General features: G+C 45.0%; 1 protein-coding gene across 4 annotated transcripts; it reads left to right on the top strand.

Annotated features, from left to right (window-relative positions):
* The first annotated feature begins 36 nt into the window (after positions 1-36).
* On the top strand, positions 37-13,330 carry ttc17 (tetratricopeptide repeat domain 17). 4 transcript variants are annotated; one of them, XM_076078803.1, is made up of 26 exons: positions 37-241; positions 785-874; positions 1,154-1,323; positions 1,465-1,576; positions 2,363-2,494; positions 2,696-2,805; positions 3,019-3,166; positions 4,189-4,328; positions 4,601-4,645; positions 4,790-4,950; positions 5,120-5,232; positions 5,421-5,573; positions 5,827-5,942; positions 6,112-6,265; positions 6,408-6,479; positions 7,105-7,329; positions 8,175-8,316; positions 9,427-9,546; positions 9,834-10,171; positions 10,277-10,430; positions 10,552-10,672; positions 10,783-10,942; positions 11,523-11,606; positions 11,858-11,977; positions 12,073-12,216; positions 12,313-13,330. In XM_076078803.1, the coding sequence occupies exons 1-26, from the start codon at positions 71-73 to the stop codon at positions 12,442-12,444; spliced, it is 3,627 nt and encodes a 1,208-aa protein (XP_075934918.1). In that variant the 5' UTR covers positions 37-70; the 3' UTR covers positions 12,445-13,330. The 4 variants fall into 4 exon arrangements, with proteins under 4 accessions (XP_075934918.1, XP_075934915.1, XP_075934916.1 ...); XM_076078800.1 differs by having other exon boundaries at positions 8,097-8,316; XM_076078801.1 differs by lacking the exon at positions 4,601-4,645 and having other exon boundaries at positions 8,097-8,316.
* The last annotated feature ends 4,238 nt before the right edge of the window (positions 13,331-17,568 follow it).

The raw sequence follows: 17,568 nt of genomic DNA, 5'->3' as shown, positions 1-17,568 counted from the left end.
TAGCGCCCCCTTCTGGCCGGAGGCTGCACTTACCGTTACCGCCACAGAGCAAAAATGAGACAGAAAAAAAATGGCGGACCTCAGGAATATCTGTCCTGAGTCTTTGCCCCGTCGCGTCAACTATTCGCGAAAAACGTCATTTCAGGGGAAGCTTTTCATCTTTCTCTGCGTGCTTATAGTGGATTCCGGCGGAGCTACGACCCACTGGGTTGTCACAGAGGATGGAAAAATCCAACAACAAGTATGACAGTTTATCGCTAGCTCATTGACCTGCTAATGTTAGGTGGCTAAGCTTGCGTAGCTATATTCGTTAGCGTTAATGGTAACGTCTATGGTTTGTCAACGTTAATTGTATCCGTTAAATCGGATCTCAACAAGACTTGTTTGCCAGCTTTGAGTGATGTTACATACAGCGAGACAAGTGGCATTAAATATAATGTTGTTTGGCTAAGTCGGTTAGCTTCCACTAGCTAACATTACCTTCAATCTGACGTTATCGTAAGGTGTGTTAGGTCAAGATGACAGGCCCATGTTAACGTCGCTTATTTATTATGATAACGTTAAGTGTCGGTTTGTGACAGCTGCCATCAAACTACTAGAGACAAAGACAGTGTTAATGTTAATATTACATGCTTTGGGGCTCTAATAGGTTAAGTTTTAAAGTTGGAAAAGGCTATTTCCAACATGACTAGCTATATAATTTGAATCTATTGGCATATACTTATATTAATCAGATGGCTGATTCGCATTCACTGGGATTGACATGAATATTTTCTTTTTTCAGGTTGACTCACCTTTGAATCTGAAGCATCCACATGATGTTGTGATTTTCATGAGGCAAGAGACTCGTGTTAACTACCTCAAGACGCTGGAGGTGTGTGTGTTTGTTTAATTTAATCAGTATCTTGTGCAAAGATGTTGTCAAAGTGTGTTTCTCTTTGGGATCTCATTCTGGCTAATGAGTTTCTTTCCTTCAGTTTCATTTGTGCAGAAAAGAGATAACAGTTTGTCAATACCGTGGGGGAAAAAGGATCATAAATACCCTTTTTATCGCTACTTTATTCATTGAATACCACTTCCTACTCTTGTCGACTGTCCATCTCTCGTGCTTATTGGTCTTCACTGATTGTTCTCCTTGGCTGGGGTTGAGCAGAAGCAGCTGGTGGCGCAGAAGATCCACATTGAGGAGAATGAGGACCGAGACACGGGGCTGGAGCAGAGACACTACAAAGAGGATGCAGACTGTGTCATGGCTAAGGTTCCCCTGGGAGATCTGGACCTCTATGGTGGCACTTATATATCCCTGGAAAGCAAAGACATCAGGTAAGCTCTGCTCTGTGAAACACGACAACATTCTTGCTATCTCTACAATGTTTTTGTAAAGTGGTTAAGGCATCCTTTAGATTGTGTTTAGAGTAATTATATGCTTATGCTTAAAGAGATGTTTCTGCCCTCCTCCTATAGCCCTGAAGACTATGTCGATTCCCAGTCAGTTCTGCCCCTGGATCTACAAAAGCCTGACTGTGCAAAAGTGTTTGAACTACCTTATAGTATCCATGCTTTCCAGCATCTCAGGGTGAGTAGGGGCTTAACTTTTAGCTTGGTGGATCTGGCATTTTACAGTTTCGGTGGGAAATTATTTAAATCGTGTAAGAACAGACGCATACAGGAGAGAATAATATGTGTGACGAGTAGACGCACACAAGCAGACGGACAGAGATTAGCTCTGTAGAAAGCAGCTACTGAAAATCACAAAAATCACTTGTTTACCTGTGTGGAGAAATGTGTGTGAGCAGGCAGGCTACTGCTTGCGCAACTATTGACACAGCGCTGCGTTTTGCAACTCTTCGGCGTCCAGTATGAAGCTGGCGTGACCGCTTAATGGGAAATGCACTCTAAAGGGCCTGAGGCAGCTGCATTTAGATATGTCACATCCCAGTAATCCAGAGCTGAAAAGAAGAAGAGCTCAGAGGGAAGCTGGTTTGGCTTCAGTGAACAAAGCTTTTGTTGCAGTTTATCAACAAGGTTGTTTGTGTTATATTTAAATATGCCTCTAGTCTGCGGATTCCAACCTCCTGCAAGTCTCAAGGACCAAACCTGGGGTGACGGGGTGTTGTCAGTTGTCTTCCCCGCTCGGTGGAACTCATTACCAAACCATTAAAAAACATACGGTCATTCAAAAAGGCCCTCACAACACAGCTCTTCAGACTTGTTTATGTAGTTGTAAAAAGTACTTGAGATTTTCAGTAAGCCCTTCTGTCAGGTGAAGTCATTGATGCTCTTCACACAACAGAGATGTCGCCTTTGTGTGACCGATCACATGCTAAAACTCCACGTAAAGCTGACCTTCTATCTGTTCCAGGGTGTGCAGGAGAGGGCGAACTTGACCTCCCCACTGCTCTCTAAGGAGGATCCCATTTTTAATTCACTGTCTGATAAGCTGGGCCGCAGTGTTGAAGAGGTGGGCCATCGCGTCCATCAAGAGTTACTGAGGGTAAGGTCTGCCTGGACAACTCCCTCACTACACTATACACATATTAAAGACCACGGTCCATTAGTCAATGCAGCAAAACTATGTTGGGGGGGGGGGGGGGGGGGGAACAAAGATTCTATAGAGTCCTAACAGTTGGAAGTTAGTCCTTCCAAGTGGTTAAAATAGTGTGCGTGTGCACATCTTTATGATTGTGTGTTCCAGAATTCATCATCCTGGGTGCTGTACAACATAGCGTCGTTTTACTGGCGCTTCAAGAACGAGCCTCAGAGGGCGCTGGACTGTGTGGTGCATGCTCTGCATTTCTCCCCGAGGTACTGTCGACACCGCAATAGTATCCTGTTTATGGTGTGAGACTGCTCACAGGTGTTCACGTTCTCATTGTGTGTGTGTGTGTGTGTGTGTGTGTGTGTGTGTGTGTGTGTGTGTGTGTGTGTGTGTGTGTGTGTGTGTGTGTGTGTGTGTGTGTGTGTGTGTGTGTGTGTGTGTGTGTGTGTGTGTGTGTGTGTGTGTGTGTCCTCTTGCAGGGAGCACAAGGATATAGCCCTGATCAACATGGCCAACATCCTGCACCGCGCCCATTTCTCGGCAGATGCTGCTATTCTTGCCCACGCTGCCTTGGACCTTACGTCAGATATGTTTACCGGCCACTACACCTTGGGCAACATTTATGCTGTAAGCCAAAGACATATGATACCACTGCAGTAGACACGTGTGTATTTAAGCCACAGACATGCATCTGGTCGTCCGTTCAGTGTGGTTTCTTTAACAGGATCACAGCTACTGCTTCTGTAGTTTGTCACTGTAGTTAATTCCGACTTGGTTAAGTAAACTGTAGTAAGCTTTCGTTCCTGTTCTTTCTTACTGTTACTACATTAGCTCACAGGAAAGAAGATGGTGGCAAATTTATTGACACTGATTTTTGCTATCTCACCATCTGTAGTTGGCTTTCAGGACTCTCATAACACCAATGAGACAGAATTCTGCTACTAGCATATTCTTTTCGCACTGGTCAGTATATATAGAAGATGCAGCATATTGCCATCCAAGACTTTTATACTTGTGTAGGGACTTTATTAATCTCTATAAACAGACTCTGCATTCATATGTAGAATCCAGAGGCAATGGGACAAGATTCTGGTATTGAAAGCGTTCTGGTTTCCCGCTTTTGTAGTCTGAGGAGTGTCGACCAATCACGTCGGAGAAGGCTTTGGTTGAATGCAAGTAAACAGTCCGCATGGAGAAAAGAGGCAGAACACATGAAAATGATTTTGCTTTTTATTGGTTTGAAATGAGCTCGTAAACTGGCTACTTGTAAAACAATCAGGTCGTACACTTCGTCTCCAAACTCCAACTCTGGTCTTGTATCTCAAGTTGCCAATCAGACTGTAAACAATAAGCAGAGTGCCGAAAAGGAAGTCTTGTCCCAGATATCTACTGGCTCCCCCAGAGGCTTGTTATTGTCAGACCATTAGCGAGATGAATCGCCTTTATTTGACTAAACTCATATTTACACAACACTTCTCTTTGAGTCCCCACAGCTTCCTACCAGCAGCGTGTAGTCCTCCATATATATATTTAGTCGGCTACGTTCTTTTAGTTTTAGTACAGTGGGATTTCTCCATGAAACAAATCACTGTTTGACCTCAGCTGTCTCCGCGATGTGTCCGTCTCCCCTTCTCTCGCTGTCTGAACAGATGCTCGGGGAATACAACCACTCGGTGCTGTGCTACGAGCAGGCGCTGGAGGCCCATCCCGGCTTCGAGCAGGTCCTGAGGAGGAAACACTCTGTGCTGTGTCAGCAAAAGCTGGAGCAGCGCCTGGAAGCCCAGCACAGGTAGGCAGGCGCTCGGTCATTCCCTCTCTGAAGTACTTTGGTTGGATAAGATACGCGCAAATGATATATGGACACAACTGTGAGGCACCAACAAGAACAAACTTTCTGCCTACCAGTATAGCACACGTTTAATCCTGGGTTAGGTTATCTGAGAAGGCATTCTTTTCTCTTTTTTTTTTTTTTACAGTTCAGTTTTAAAAATGTCTTAAAAATTGAATTAAAGGGGATTTTTTTTTAATGATAACAGTAAAAACAATACATTTTCCCTGTAGGGACATTTTCTTTGCACTGCAACCCATCCATGGGGAAGTCCGTATGTAAGTAAAAGACAGGTCCCCAGAGTTGGCAGAGACTCTGTGTGGATTTACAGAAACGTCTCTGTAGTCGTAGGGTGGTCATGTGATGGGCTTTATTTTCCTGCCTGTCCTGTATTTGCCTTCCTCATTGTCCTATATCTTCAGATCCCTGCAGCGGACACTGAACGAACTGAAGGAGTACCAGAAGCAGCATGACCACTACCTTCGCCAGCAGGAGGCGCTGGACAAACACAAGCTGCTGCAGGAAGAGCAGATCCTGCGCAACATTATCCACGAGACCCAGATGGCCAAAGAAGCCCAGCTCGGTAAGATGCCACGCTCATAGATCTGACAACACCTAGAGGCGTCTTATTGTGTATCATAAGAGAAGAAAAGCTCATTGCTTTAGCTGGTCAAGAACAAACATGTTGGCTGTGATTCAGCATGCTAAATATGAAAAAGAAAGGATATATATATCAATTTTGTGTGCTCCAGGGAACCATCAGATGTGTCAGCTGGGTCAGCAGCAGCGCAGCCTCTACTGCCCCTTCGACCTGCCTGTGCGCTACCACCGAGGCGATCTGTTCGAGCATGTCCACTATGTCCAGGTGAGTCTCTTGAGATATTACAATGTACTTTGTGATGGTCGGCCCACGTTATTCTCCTGAGATCCCATTTCACTTCCAGCGGATATTTATCAATTAAAGCAAACAAGCGGGAATATTACCAGTAAAAGAAAAATCTTACCTCAGCTTCTGTGTCTCAGTTCTCAGTCTGGTTCTCTCGTTGTTCACAGTTTGGGGAGGATGTGTCGGTTGCGTCCAGCGTGGCGCTCGTATCGGAGCGCAACTCGAACCAGACGGCAGCCAGCCCCCAGCTGCACCCCTCTGTGTCCGGAGACCAGGACCCTGCTGCTGCTCTCTGGGGCCGCCAGCAGGATTACACACAGGCAAGACAGAGAACTACAGGGATGGCATTACACCAGCAAATCAAACCAAAAGGACAAGTGGCAGAGGACTCTGAAACATTAGAGCGATTGAAATTGTCACTCATTGTGAACCAAAGATTACAGAAATCCTGCAATTATCATTTGTGTTACTTGTATACCCGTAGAGGTGTAATGAACAAATATACAATCTCTGATCAGAATGGCATGTGGGGATATTTTAAATGTGTTCGTTACTTCTGTGTGTTCACTTTAGGACACGCAGAAGAGGTTGTGGCCTCAGAGGACCGACTGTGCCCACGAGTACCCGAGTGTTCCCCCTGCTCACCTGCTGCCAACCTACTACCTGCCCCCTGAGACACAGGGCCTCGGGTCAGTACACCTTCCTGGATGGGGGGGGTACATAGTAGCAGCATAGCTCCGTTCCACTTGAGGTTGAAGAATTTGAAGTTCAAGTTGGAAAAGAGTCCGCTTGTGCAACCAGAGTTACATTTTGGAAAATTACCACGTAAAAATAACTTCGTCTCATTGTGTGATTCAGCCCAGTGGCGCTTCTCCTCTACGGGAGCAGCAGTCCTCTGACGGCAGCTCTGCCAGACTGTGGTCCCGTCCCCCAACCATATCCAGCCCTCCTGCCCGCCTCACTAGACTGGCCTCTGGAAGAAAAGACGCTTCCAGATCCCTCTGCCTCCCAGGTCTCTGTCTGCCTCATTATCTGTGTGTGGAGATGGATGCATAGCATGTGCAGAATGTTAACAGAATTACTATGCCCGGCCTCTGTATGTGGAACTGTGCAGAAGAATACCCAATCATTGGTGTTGCTGTGTGTGATCACAGGTACTGCAGATACGTAGTGGAGGATGGACGCTGGAGCAGATCGGCTCCAGAATAGCTCAAGCTATAAAACAAGTAAGAGGGCCAAGTTTTTAATGTCACCGACCATCAACTTAGCAGAAGCTGATGTGAACTTCTGCCTGTGGCGTTTTGTCATTTCAACCTGCAAAAGTGACGTTCCGCTGGCTAAAAAGGAGAAGCTGCTAACTGATCTTTGCTAATGTGAAAGAGAGAGGAGAGATCACAGATTTGTTTCTGTCCGAGCTTCGCACATTTTTACCAACACAGGTGTCAAACGGAGTCAATCACTGGCGCAATCAAATATTTTTTCTTTACACACTCTTAATTTGATCTCGCATAATGAGCGGAATGCTCGCGCTGTAGAGCCGGGCTGAATGTGAGCCTCGGTGCAACACCAGCAGGCTGAAGCGGACAACACACGGAGTTCAGTACAGAAAGGATTTGAATCCGCTTCATTTTAGCCCAAACCGGTCTGTTAAAATATGCTCGGATCAGCTCCGATACCGGTACTTAGGATCGTCTTGGGACATCTGTGCCCGTTAGTGAGACGATGCACACGTTAGCAAACTAGAGTCGTCGTGCTGAGAAAAAGAAGCCAGTAAATCTCACATTTGAGAATTTGATTATGAATCGTCTTCAGTTGTTCGTCTTCAGAGCTAACAGACGTTTGTTTGTGTAGGCCGCCGTGCCCCGCTGGCTGCTCCACAATGAGGCGGCTCTATTCTGGCGGGCCAAAGGCAATGCCAGCCGTGCCCTGCAGTGCCTGCGCCAAGTGTTGCGCTCAGCCGCACCCCCCCACCGCCACTTGTCCCTCACCAACGCCGCTAACCTGCTGCTGCACCACGGCTTGACCACCCACGCACAAACACTGCTGGAGCAAGCGTTGGCTGTCAATGCATCGGAGGTAAAGGCACATCGGCACACCACCTGCTGGGTTTGACCCTCTGAGAGTCGCACACGTGCACTGTGTTACATCTGATTTACAGTTTTGGCCACCGTATGAGGTACACGTATTACACATGTGTTGACAAAAACAAGCAGTTCAGTCATGGCTTGAACGTAGTTTATAACTTTAACTGGTATTGATAAAACTGAAGAATAGCCCAAACTTTGCTGTCCAAGCACATCTTTTAATGGCCACCCACTGTACCCACACCCACTGTACCCTTTGTCACTTTGAGGCATCCAGCAGTATATTGTGCCACTTCACAAATCACTCATCATTTCGAGGTGGTTCTATAAACATGAATATGAATGTAGTCCTCTCCAGTGGTCTGTAGATTCTCCCTGTTTCAACCCACAAAGAGTACCGTGGGAAGGTTTAAGCTGTTTGTCCCGAACATGTGCAGGATCTGCGAGATGCTGTTGAGTCAGCATTAACTAAGATCAATAGAGAACGTTTCCAACATCTTGTTAAATGAAGCCATCCACACAGGGACTTGTAGCGGTAAAAGGATGCATGTTGATGAACAGCAGGTAGAATATATGTAGGAACCGGAGCTGCTAAAGTGCACAAGAATTCATGCACGTACGTTGCTTTTGTCCCTTTATCTGTTATAGGAGATACATCTATCTGCTCAAGCTGAATGTGAGTTCCCACGTATGTTCCCCAGCAGCTAATGTTTTTGTTTTGCCCCCCCCTCCCCTCCCCTCCCTCCCTCCCTCCCTCAGCCCCACTCCCTGCTCAGCATGGTGAGCGTGCAGTTGGCTCAGGGCAACGTCACAGGTGCTCTGGCTTTGTTCCGCCAGATCCTGGTGACGGCCCTCTCCTCCTCCTCCTCCTTCTCCTCCTTTGCTGGCTGTGAGCAGTGTCGCAGCAGCCTCCCTCTGCTGCGCTGTCTGCAGTTCTACCCCTTCCTCTACAACCTGTCCCAGCGACAGCCCTGCTCACGTAAGTCAATCAAATGCACACTCCCTCTCTCCGAAGTACAATGGATTGTTTCCTCCGAATGTCACTTACTTAACTTTACTACTTACAGGGGGGCACTCCCAGATTTCTGTTGGGGCATGCAGCTAAACTGTTAACTAAGATTTAGGGATTTTGAGACACTGTTGGGAGCTAAACCAAAGGCCTAACGATTGCATCATTAGACTGTGAGACTGAGAGTTTCTCAATACAAACATGCAGGGACAGAGCAGTAATAATCCTGTAGCTGTAGCAGAAAGATAGATCTACCAGCTACCTGCATTGAGCTGTGAACACCTACACACACACACACACACACACACACACACACCTGTCCCTTGAAGCTGCAGGAGTAGCCGTGAGAAGCAAGTAGTATGTTGCTCTTCTAATGTGAACAGAGGCCGCACCTTCTTCTTTATTCACGTCAGTGGGAGTGAAGAGAAAAGTGCTTTGAAGTGGAGAAATTTTGCCACTTAATAATTTAGACTGCAGAAAATAGCTGATGCCAAATTTAGAAGGGTCTATATTTTACTCTGCAAAGCTAAATATTGCTCCCATAAAGCACGGCGGCTACATGAGGTCGCATAAGCACTTAGAAAACACACACCCGCCTCAGCGTTAGGGCAAAAGGTTTATATACACAAATCTTTCTCGGGTTACATTTCATGGTCGCTGCAGGTATTGCTGCAGTCAATCAGGTGGTAATAATTTGGGCTCTCTGTCTTTTTAGGAAAAACAACATCATACATATTCTTGGCTGGTAGCCAACTACTGCGGTTGAGAAATGGCCCCACGGGGTTAAATGTTGCGCCATCCGTGGTGTCTCTGGACAATTCTCTCCTGGACTTTCTGTCCAGGAGAGAATTGTAGTAACATTACGATTACATCATATCCCTCATAAGAGTGGGCTGATTGTTCAAGTCAATGAAATACAATAATAAAAATACATTCAACAACACATTTAACGTCACTGTTTGTCACCTGTCTTCTAATCAGTCTTTCTTAATCAGTTTGATTATAGATGCATGCGTTTCATTGCCTGCTGCAGCTCTTTTTCCATAATAAGTGTGTCTGAACCTGACTTGTGTTGATCAGAGGGCGCTGCCTGCACGGCTGAGAAGGACCTCGGGATACAGCTGGAGGAATGGGAGGCCAGCGAAGACAAGCAGGACGCACCGGCCATTTCTGCCATGGAGGACTCCCTGCTCTTTGAGAGTACGAATCAAACTTCATACAATTCATTTCAACGATTGGAAGCATGATCTCTGGCTCGTTTATTCAGTCAGTGATGTCCGTTAATAGTATCATTATCCTGAGTTAACTGACTAAATGTCATTGAGAATAACACCACCACCGTCTCACTTGTCCGTTGGCTTAATTTACCGCTGTGAAAAAATATCATTATCCGGCTCTAATGGGGTGTTTCTGTCCTGAACATTTTTGCTAAGTGCTCCTGGAGCTCGACACCACTCGTATTTATTCCCTTGTTGTTCCCTCTTCAGAGGTTATCTTGGACACCAACGGGTCAGGTGAAGCAGCTGGACAGCAGCGGGCTTCTCCCGCGGCCTCCGGAGCGGCTCAGATGCCCACGCCATTTGGCGGCGGAGGAGGAGGAGGAGGAGGAGGAGGAGGAGGAGGAGCGGAAGGGGAAGGGGAAGGGGAGGAGGAGTGGCAGCTGAAGGAGGACCTGATGGGGGCTTTTGAGGGAGCGCTGGATGTCGGGGGCAAGCGCGGCGACCTGCGGGGTATCCGGGTGCTAAAGAACGACCGCGTCATGGGCGCCCGTGCCGGTGGCGGGCCCTGCTTCGGAAACTGTGAGGACGACGAGGGAGCCGAGTGGGTACGTGTGCATGCCCGTCCTTTATACAGTATGGATTCACCAAAGCAGGTGAGACCTGGGGGACTGGAGCGCTCACAGCCGAACTGAATGGCTTTCGTTCACCAGATCACCTTCCAGGTGAAGCGGGTGAGGAAGGCTAAGGTGGACGGGACGGAGAGCGTTGCGATCAGTGATGACGGCCAGAGCGGGGAGTCGCTGCCTGGAGGACACTCTGTGTTGGAGATAAGCGGGCCGACTATCCCATCGCCTGGCCCTGCAGGTACCAAATACACCTGCATTTCTTTTCTTTTTTTACAACCGCATGAACGCACAAATACAACACTGAGGTGCTGGACAACTAAAAGAGACGTCTTTGGTTTTGTTTGTGTGTTTCTGAGCAGGTCGCTGGAGGGACTACACAAGTCTTGGCTGGCCGGGGCCGGAGGAGTGCCAGCGGACACGAAGGGTAGACCTCACCACTGTAGCGAGCACCTGGTTGGCTGTTTCTGCCAAGAACATTGAGTAAGACTCTCACTGTCCTGGTCACATTCTCATCTTCCATCACAGCATATCAACAACCAAAATACAGTAAATCCTGTTAGTCTGATGTCAGATTTTTCCCTTTTTTCCAGCATCACAGAGCACATAGACTTTGCCACTCCTCTCCAGGAGCCAGCTGCCGAACCTTTATGCAACGCCAACCTAGCTGCCAGTATGCACACCCTCGACCACCTGGCCGGGGTGGCCAATCGGGCCGCCATCCACTACACTGGAGAGAGCCAGCTGCGTGAGGTAGGCCCAGGCTGAATCAACATGCACACTCTTCTCTTTCTATACGCAAACCGTATGTTCCAACAGCGGCGTTAATGTGTGGTCACAATGATAGAGAAACAGAAGGACAAATCAAAACCAATGTGAACATGTTGAACATGCTCATAAGAAAAAACACTTTGTTTAAAGTCTGCTGGGAGAAGTTCACAACATTTACTTTCATGATGCTGCGGGAAATTATATTACTGAGGACTGTAGATGGGGCTCTCTCTTTCGCTCTCTCTCTCTCTCTCTAGTCTATTCCCATATAACTATTATAAAAGACTTCTAAGTAGCCAAATGTTACACTAATTAGATATAGCTGATGATGATCATAAATATTTTGGTTCATTAGCTGTATTACTAATATATTAAAAGGTCCAGCAGGGTATACACAGTAGTTCATCTGAATTAATAGAACATGCAACAGGTGTAGATGCATGCTACTGATGTAAAATCACTTGAGAGTTCTACACTGTAGAAAGACTGACGTGATTGACAGACTGTTATTAAATGATCACCTCTCAGGTAATAGTCCCGTGTGTGTGTCTCTGACCTCCAGGTCCTGCAGAACCTCGGCAAAGATAAGTTCTCTCCTCAGTCCTTTGAGCAGGTGGGAACGCGCATCGCTAAAGTCCTGGAGAAGGTAAGAGCCCTCACATCTCTACGTTAAAGACAACCTTTTGTATTCAAACGATGCACGTTTAGACAAGATTCTCTGAATATAGGTTTTTCAGAAAATGAAATAATCGCAGCCATTATTTCTGCGAAATCTACTCCGAGGAAACCGGCGAAATGCCAAGAAGATTGAAGTAGATTTTCTGATATCTAAAGATGCAATGAGCATATTATTCGTGTTTTCACTGTTCTGTTGATTCATCGTTTATCCTCCTCCAGAATCAAACATCATGGGTGTTATCCAGCATGGCTGCACTGTACTGGAGGGTGAAAGGTCAAGGCAAGAGAGCCATCGACTGCCTGCGACAGGCCCTCAACTACGCCCCCCATCACATGAAGGCAAGTTAGCCTATCAGCAGGTAACCCGCCTGCTACTTATACTGAACAGAGGATTGTTTTAAACATGAAAATACATTCTTTGTTTCCTGAACCAGGACGTGCCCCTCATCAGCCTGGCCAACATCTTCCAGAACGCTCGTCTGTGGGAGGACGCTCTCACAGTCGCCCGCATGGCGGTAGAAATCGCCCCGCACTTCGTCGTGAACCACTTTACCCTCGCCAACGTCTACATCGCAATGGTAATGGCTGCTATCACGTTTTCTCCTACTGTCTGAACGTCCTTTGGGTTTCAAATGTCCCGATGGTGACGTGGTTGTTGTGTGTCTCGACGACAGGAGGAGTTTGAGAAAGCCATGCGCTGGTACGAGTCCACGTTGAAGCTGCAGCCCGAGTTCGCCCCCGCCAAAGATCGACTAAGAACCATTCAGTGTTACCTGCTCACCAAGAAGGAACGCCGTCAGCCCTAAACCACCGAGCCAGGAACACCCCACCGTCATGCACACACACACACACACACACACACCAGATAACGAACACTCAGACAGACACGCACCCATCTGAAGACCGCAGATAAGTAGCACAAAATAAAAGTGCAAGAAACGTAGATGTGGTTAAAGGTGAGGTATCAAGATTCATATCAGTAGAACCTGGGTTCTAACTCCCCAAAAGAATTAGGTTTGAAACATCAACTGTAGATAATTGTGCCCCACGACGTATATGTCAAATGCAGGACCTCTTGTTCTCTAACAATCAAGAGGTCATGATTGTTTTTTTCTAGGTTCCACAAAAAAATGGAAGGCGAATAAAACCAAATAAGGTTCGCAAATTCCAGTTAATTCTTGTGCAACATTTTGATTTCAATCTGTGATAATTGGAACACACATTGTCATTTCTTGAAGACATTTTGGTACTTGGAGGTGGAATAATAAGCACAGCCTGGAGATGGCGCTATGTTTTCGACTTTAAATGAAAAGGATGATATTCAGTATTTGCTGAAGTCTGTTGCTGGGTTGGTAAGGAAAGCGTCTCTCAACTCAGAGGATAAAGGAGTTCAAACTGAACAGTATATGCCCTCACTGGTTCTGCTTCATAAAATGGACTGGAATTCTCAACTTTTTGCACTTTTGTTTTTTCAATATCATTCCTATTTATATGGGACAGACAAACTTAGATTTTTGCTCCAAGGTAATTTAAATACAAAAGAGAGGAACTACAACATGCTATTACTTTTGCTTCTTAACTTATGGAAGTCATAAGGCAGAAAAAGGTTTTGCCATTGACCATCTATTAAAAAAACAAAAGTGGAATCTGTATTTAATGTACAGTATTAAAGGCAGTGTGTGGATTTCATTAGTTCATTTCTCTGTGTCAATTCTTTGCCTCTTTGGAAAATATAAACAGATGTGTGTACTCCTAGAAGTAAGCAGTTGTAGCTTTTCACCATGAACACTTAACAGCCACACTAAATGAATCCTTGGTGGAAAACCTGAAAGTTAACATTTTAAAACTGGCCAAATGGTGGCACTGTTTGACTTTTTAGCCACACTCCTGAGAACGACACCTACAGTCTGTCCCTCTCTGTGTGATAGCCCAAAATGTGTTCTTAATCGGGTTAAAAGTCAATTTTGTGATCAAAAATCAAAAGCAGTCCAATTTGCAGCAAGCAGCCCCCCGTCATCAGCTCTATAATAACTGATCCATAATCAAACGTCTGAAACGGTCTCTTGGTTTTCACACCCAAAAGTTCACCTTAATATGTGTGAACACTTTACAATGGTTTTCATGATAACCTGAAAAATGCCTGTATTTTTTAAGTTCCAATGGTAAAAAAAAGGTTTGAATATAATTCATCAAATTGATGCGTTGACATCTTAAGATTCACATTGAATTATTGCTCTCACATTTGTGCTCTTCCAGGTTCACACAACTCTGGTCTTTGTAGATCAATTTGGAAAATAGATGAGCGTCTTCAGACCAGCAGTGTACAGCACTCAGCATTACTTATATAGAAAAAAACAACTGGGCTGTATGCAGGCAACCGGCTCAAAGTTGTTGTATCATACAATCTTGTTAGAAACAAAATGAAGCTCGCCAAGCTATTGCAGCTATACCTCATCGTAATTGTAATGACTGAATGTAATGCAGAAGCCAATAGCATTATCCTCCGGATGGAGATAATAATAATTAGAAACTTAAAAAGCTTCGTAGTTTTGCAACACAACCCTGTTATTTTGTTTTAGCTCTTAACAGAACAAAATGCTTCCACACGGCGTAAAACGCAATAAATGTCGGAGGAATGAATTAAAACCTTGCAGTTAAAAGCTGTTCATTTGAATAAGATGTTGCAGATGCAGCGTGAAGCATCTTAGAACAAAGATGGAACAGTGTGTCCTCAAAGAAGTGCATCCACATAGTATCCATGCAAAACAGCACTTCCTTCCCTCCTCCCTGCTGTCTGTTTTTTTTCCCCCTCTAAATTGCAATACCTAAAAATGGCACAAGAGCAGCGCGGCCGGCTATTTTTAGAATCCTGTAAAGGAACAAGATGGTTGCAGAGGAGCTGAAGTGTATGCACAGACTCCTATAAATACAAGCACAACACGTGAGAGGGTAAATTTGCTGCTACACATTTCCCGCCCTTCTTCTCCTTCAGATTCGGTACCGCTGAGGACAAACGGGCTGCTGCATTGCTAATGGACATTATTTATTGTTAGCCCCCTTGGTCTATTCCCGTGCGGCCGAACACGCTCCCCGCTCTGTTTTTGGAATGTTTCTCAATGAATAATTGACCGGAGTGGTATTTTTTTGAACGGCCTCGTCTTGGGTGCAGTATATAAATAGCTCATGTGCAGCAAAGCGTGCATGGATCTGTCAGGGGCGTTAGGCCTGGGAGTAGGAGCCCTGTTATGTCATAGGCATGTGAGTTGGCACACCATAGAGACACTGCATTGAATGGGTGTGTGTGTGTGTGTGTGTGTGATGCTCTGTACCCATTGGGTGGTTTCAGAGCGATAGTATACTCACTGGGAGTCCTTTGTTAAGTGCTGCAGCTGAGGCAGCTCATTTTATTACTGCCTTCGTTAGAAACTTCCGTGCACCTTTGAAATATTTAAATAATGCACTTTGTTTAATACACATGTTTATGCACATATGGATTAGCAGTAAAGTGTGCACATCCGTGTTTAATATTGATTAAATAAACATTTTAATTTTGGCAACTAGTCGAGCTACATGATGCTGATAAAGCAAATAGTGTGGACTAATCTGGCTATCTTAAGTTCATCAATTGCATGCTAGTAAAAGTTAAATAATCTTTGTTTGTGCAGTGGTAAATCATTGTTACTTATGTGCCACACAAACTCGCTTCTGAATAGATGCTGAAAGGTCATTTTCAGGTGGAGGAACATTGGAAGAAGTGGGCAATGTTTTGAGGTTGTTCTGATGCAAATCTTTTGATGCACAATCCCACATTGAAGTTTGTTATTGCGTATCGTGTAGATATATTTGGCTCGGCGCTGCTGAATGTAGTTACACTGAATGGATGTTGATGCAACGCATTGCATAACGATAGTGAAACTCCTCCTTCGACCTGAAAGGAGATGACTATTTTAAAGACACTGAGACCGAAAGAGTGGAGGAAGATTAAAAATGTCAGTTTATTTAAATGTCTGTCATTTATGGCGTAGACTTCCAAACATTTGCATGTATTGTTGTATTACCATCTGATGTTAGACTGTCCAAGATGGCACTCCATCACGTTTTCTCACTTTGGCCTTTTTGATGTGTTACTTTACCTCCTGAGTCCACCAGTACGTAAGTTCCTTTTTCACGTATAAACCTGCATTAAATCTGGATATATACACACCATGATACAATTTCATCATACGTGTTTTATGTACAAAATAAATGGACAGTTCTGATCTAGATATCTGTGTTTGAGGTTGAGGATGTGCATCTGAAGATCTCAAAGTCCATAACGTGAAGTATGAACTAGTGTGGCAATTGAGATCCATTTCCTCCACCATTTGCCCTTCATGTTTTGGCAAGAATTCATCTAAATACTGCACTAGTTCACTAGACATTCATAGAGCATGCATTATCTTCTGCTAGGGTGTATTCACGAGGGGTTTACTGGCCGTTTATTTGCAGCTCAGTGTAATAAAAATATATTTGCCTTGTGGGGACAATAGTTTTCACCGCCATTAACACCAAAGTCCCTTCTTGTCTCCCCTCCCTCTTTACTGTTACTTTTCCTGCAGCCTCAATCAGTCTGGTTCCGTGATGATTACTATACAGGTCTTTAAGTCTGAAATCACTCCTGACTGTGTTAACTGCTTCACTGTCGCTTTAGTACCACGGACAGCTCCGAAGTAATTCCACTATCTCCACAGCATTCAGCTGTGCCACTGAAGTCACAGACCTGTTCATACAGATAGGTGACAGGAGGAAAAAAACCACTTATTAGAAAGTTGTTAAGCGACCACGAGCCTGGAGTGAAGGCATTGTCATTGTGGAACAGACCACTCTCATCTCTTTGTTTTCTTCTTCTTTTAAATCGTTTTATATTGCACATCTTACATCTGTTCTTACACTTTGCTGTTATAAGGATTATGTGAACAGTTGTAAGTCAAATACCAGATTAGGTATTAGAACAGTCCTAACCAGTCTGTAAATAAAACATTCTCCATTTACAAAACTAAAAACAGAAATGTAATGTAATGTTGAAATTTATATTTTCTTTAGTATATAATCACATAAAAATAGGATTTTTTTGTCACCTTAGAATGAGCCTTTTATATCCACATCCGCAGCGGTTTCTCTTCCCGAAGCCGGTCGCCATTTTTCTACAGTAGCCCAGAAGGGACACTGGCTTCAGAAGAGACATTCTCACATCTTTCTCGGCATACTGGCTTGGCACACGGTAGAAGTTTCAGTTGGTTGCAAACTGCAACCTCGCCGCCAGATGCCGCCAAATCCTGCACACACTGCACCTTTAATACCTTGTTTGTGAACCCTCCATTATCATTGGTGTGAGGGAGCTGCAAGGTAACTTCAGGTATATGGAAGACCTCTGAGTGCCTGGTCCCTCAGGGATCACAGACCCTCGTATTTATAGTCAACACCAAGGTTCACTGGTCTGTAAAATGTATTATACACAGGCTTGATTATTTTAAACATAAATTATATTTGCATTTATGAAATCTGAATATGAAATAACAATAATGCATCAATTATTAATACAAGACAACACAAAAAATAAAAATGCAATGCCAAGGAAATCCTCCTACAGGTTGCAGCTTTAATGAATGAGACAGCATCTCATTCTTAAAGAGACACATTGATAAAGAGGAAGAAAACAATCTGACGAGGATGGTTTTATATTTCTTGTTGTTGTGGGGGAAACCAGATCCAGCCTGCTTCTCCGCCTGGAAGCACCCCCCACCCCCCCTGTGTTTATGTTTTGCCCTCCTCGTGCAGTATAGTAGGCTACCCTGAGCTGTACAGAAACCCGCAGCGCCGGGCATGTGGAGTATGGGAGTTAAAAATAGCATCATCGGTCGGCCAAGCGCCGCTCCGTTACTACGCGTTTC

The sequence above is a fragment of the Anarhichas minor genome, unplaced genomic scaffold (genome assembly GCF_050575085.1).
Source record: "Anarhichas minor isolate MPS153535 unplaced genomic scaffold, ASM5057508v1 ptg000067l, whole genome shotgun sequence".
Lineage (NCBI taxonomy): Eukaryota > Metazoa > Chordata > Actinopteri > Perciformes > Anarhichadidae > Anarhichas > Anarhichas minor.
Note: the sequence above shows the minus strand (reverse complement) of the source record. Positions and strands in the feature narration are given on the sequence as shown.

Bases quoted from the DNA above. Each gene is read 5' to 3' on its own strand.
- ttc17 (XM_076078800.1), top strand. From the start codon at position 71: ATGGCGGACCTCAGGAATATCTGTCCTGAGTCTTTGCCCCGTCGCGTC. The intron at 2,806-3,018 runs GTACTGTCGACA...GTCCTCTTGCAG, and splicing joins GCTCTGCATTTCTCCCCGAG to GGAGCACAAGGATATAGCCC. The intron at 6,266-6,407 runs GTCTCTGTCTGC...GTGTGATCACAG, and splicing joins CAGATCCCTCTGCCTCCCAG to GTACTGCAGATACGTAGTGG.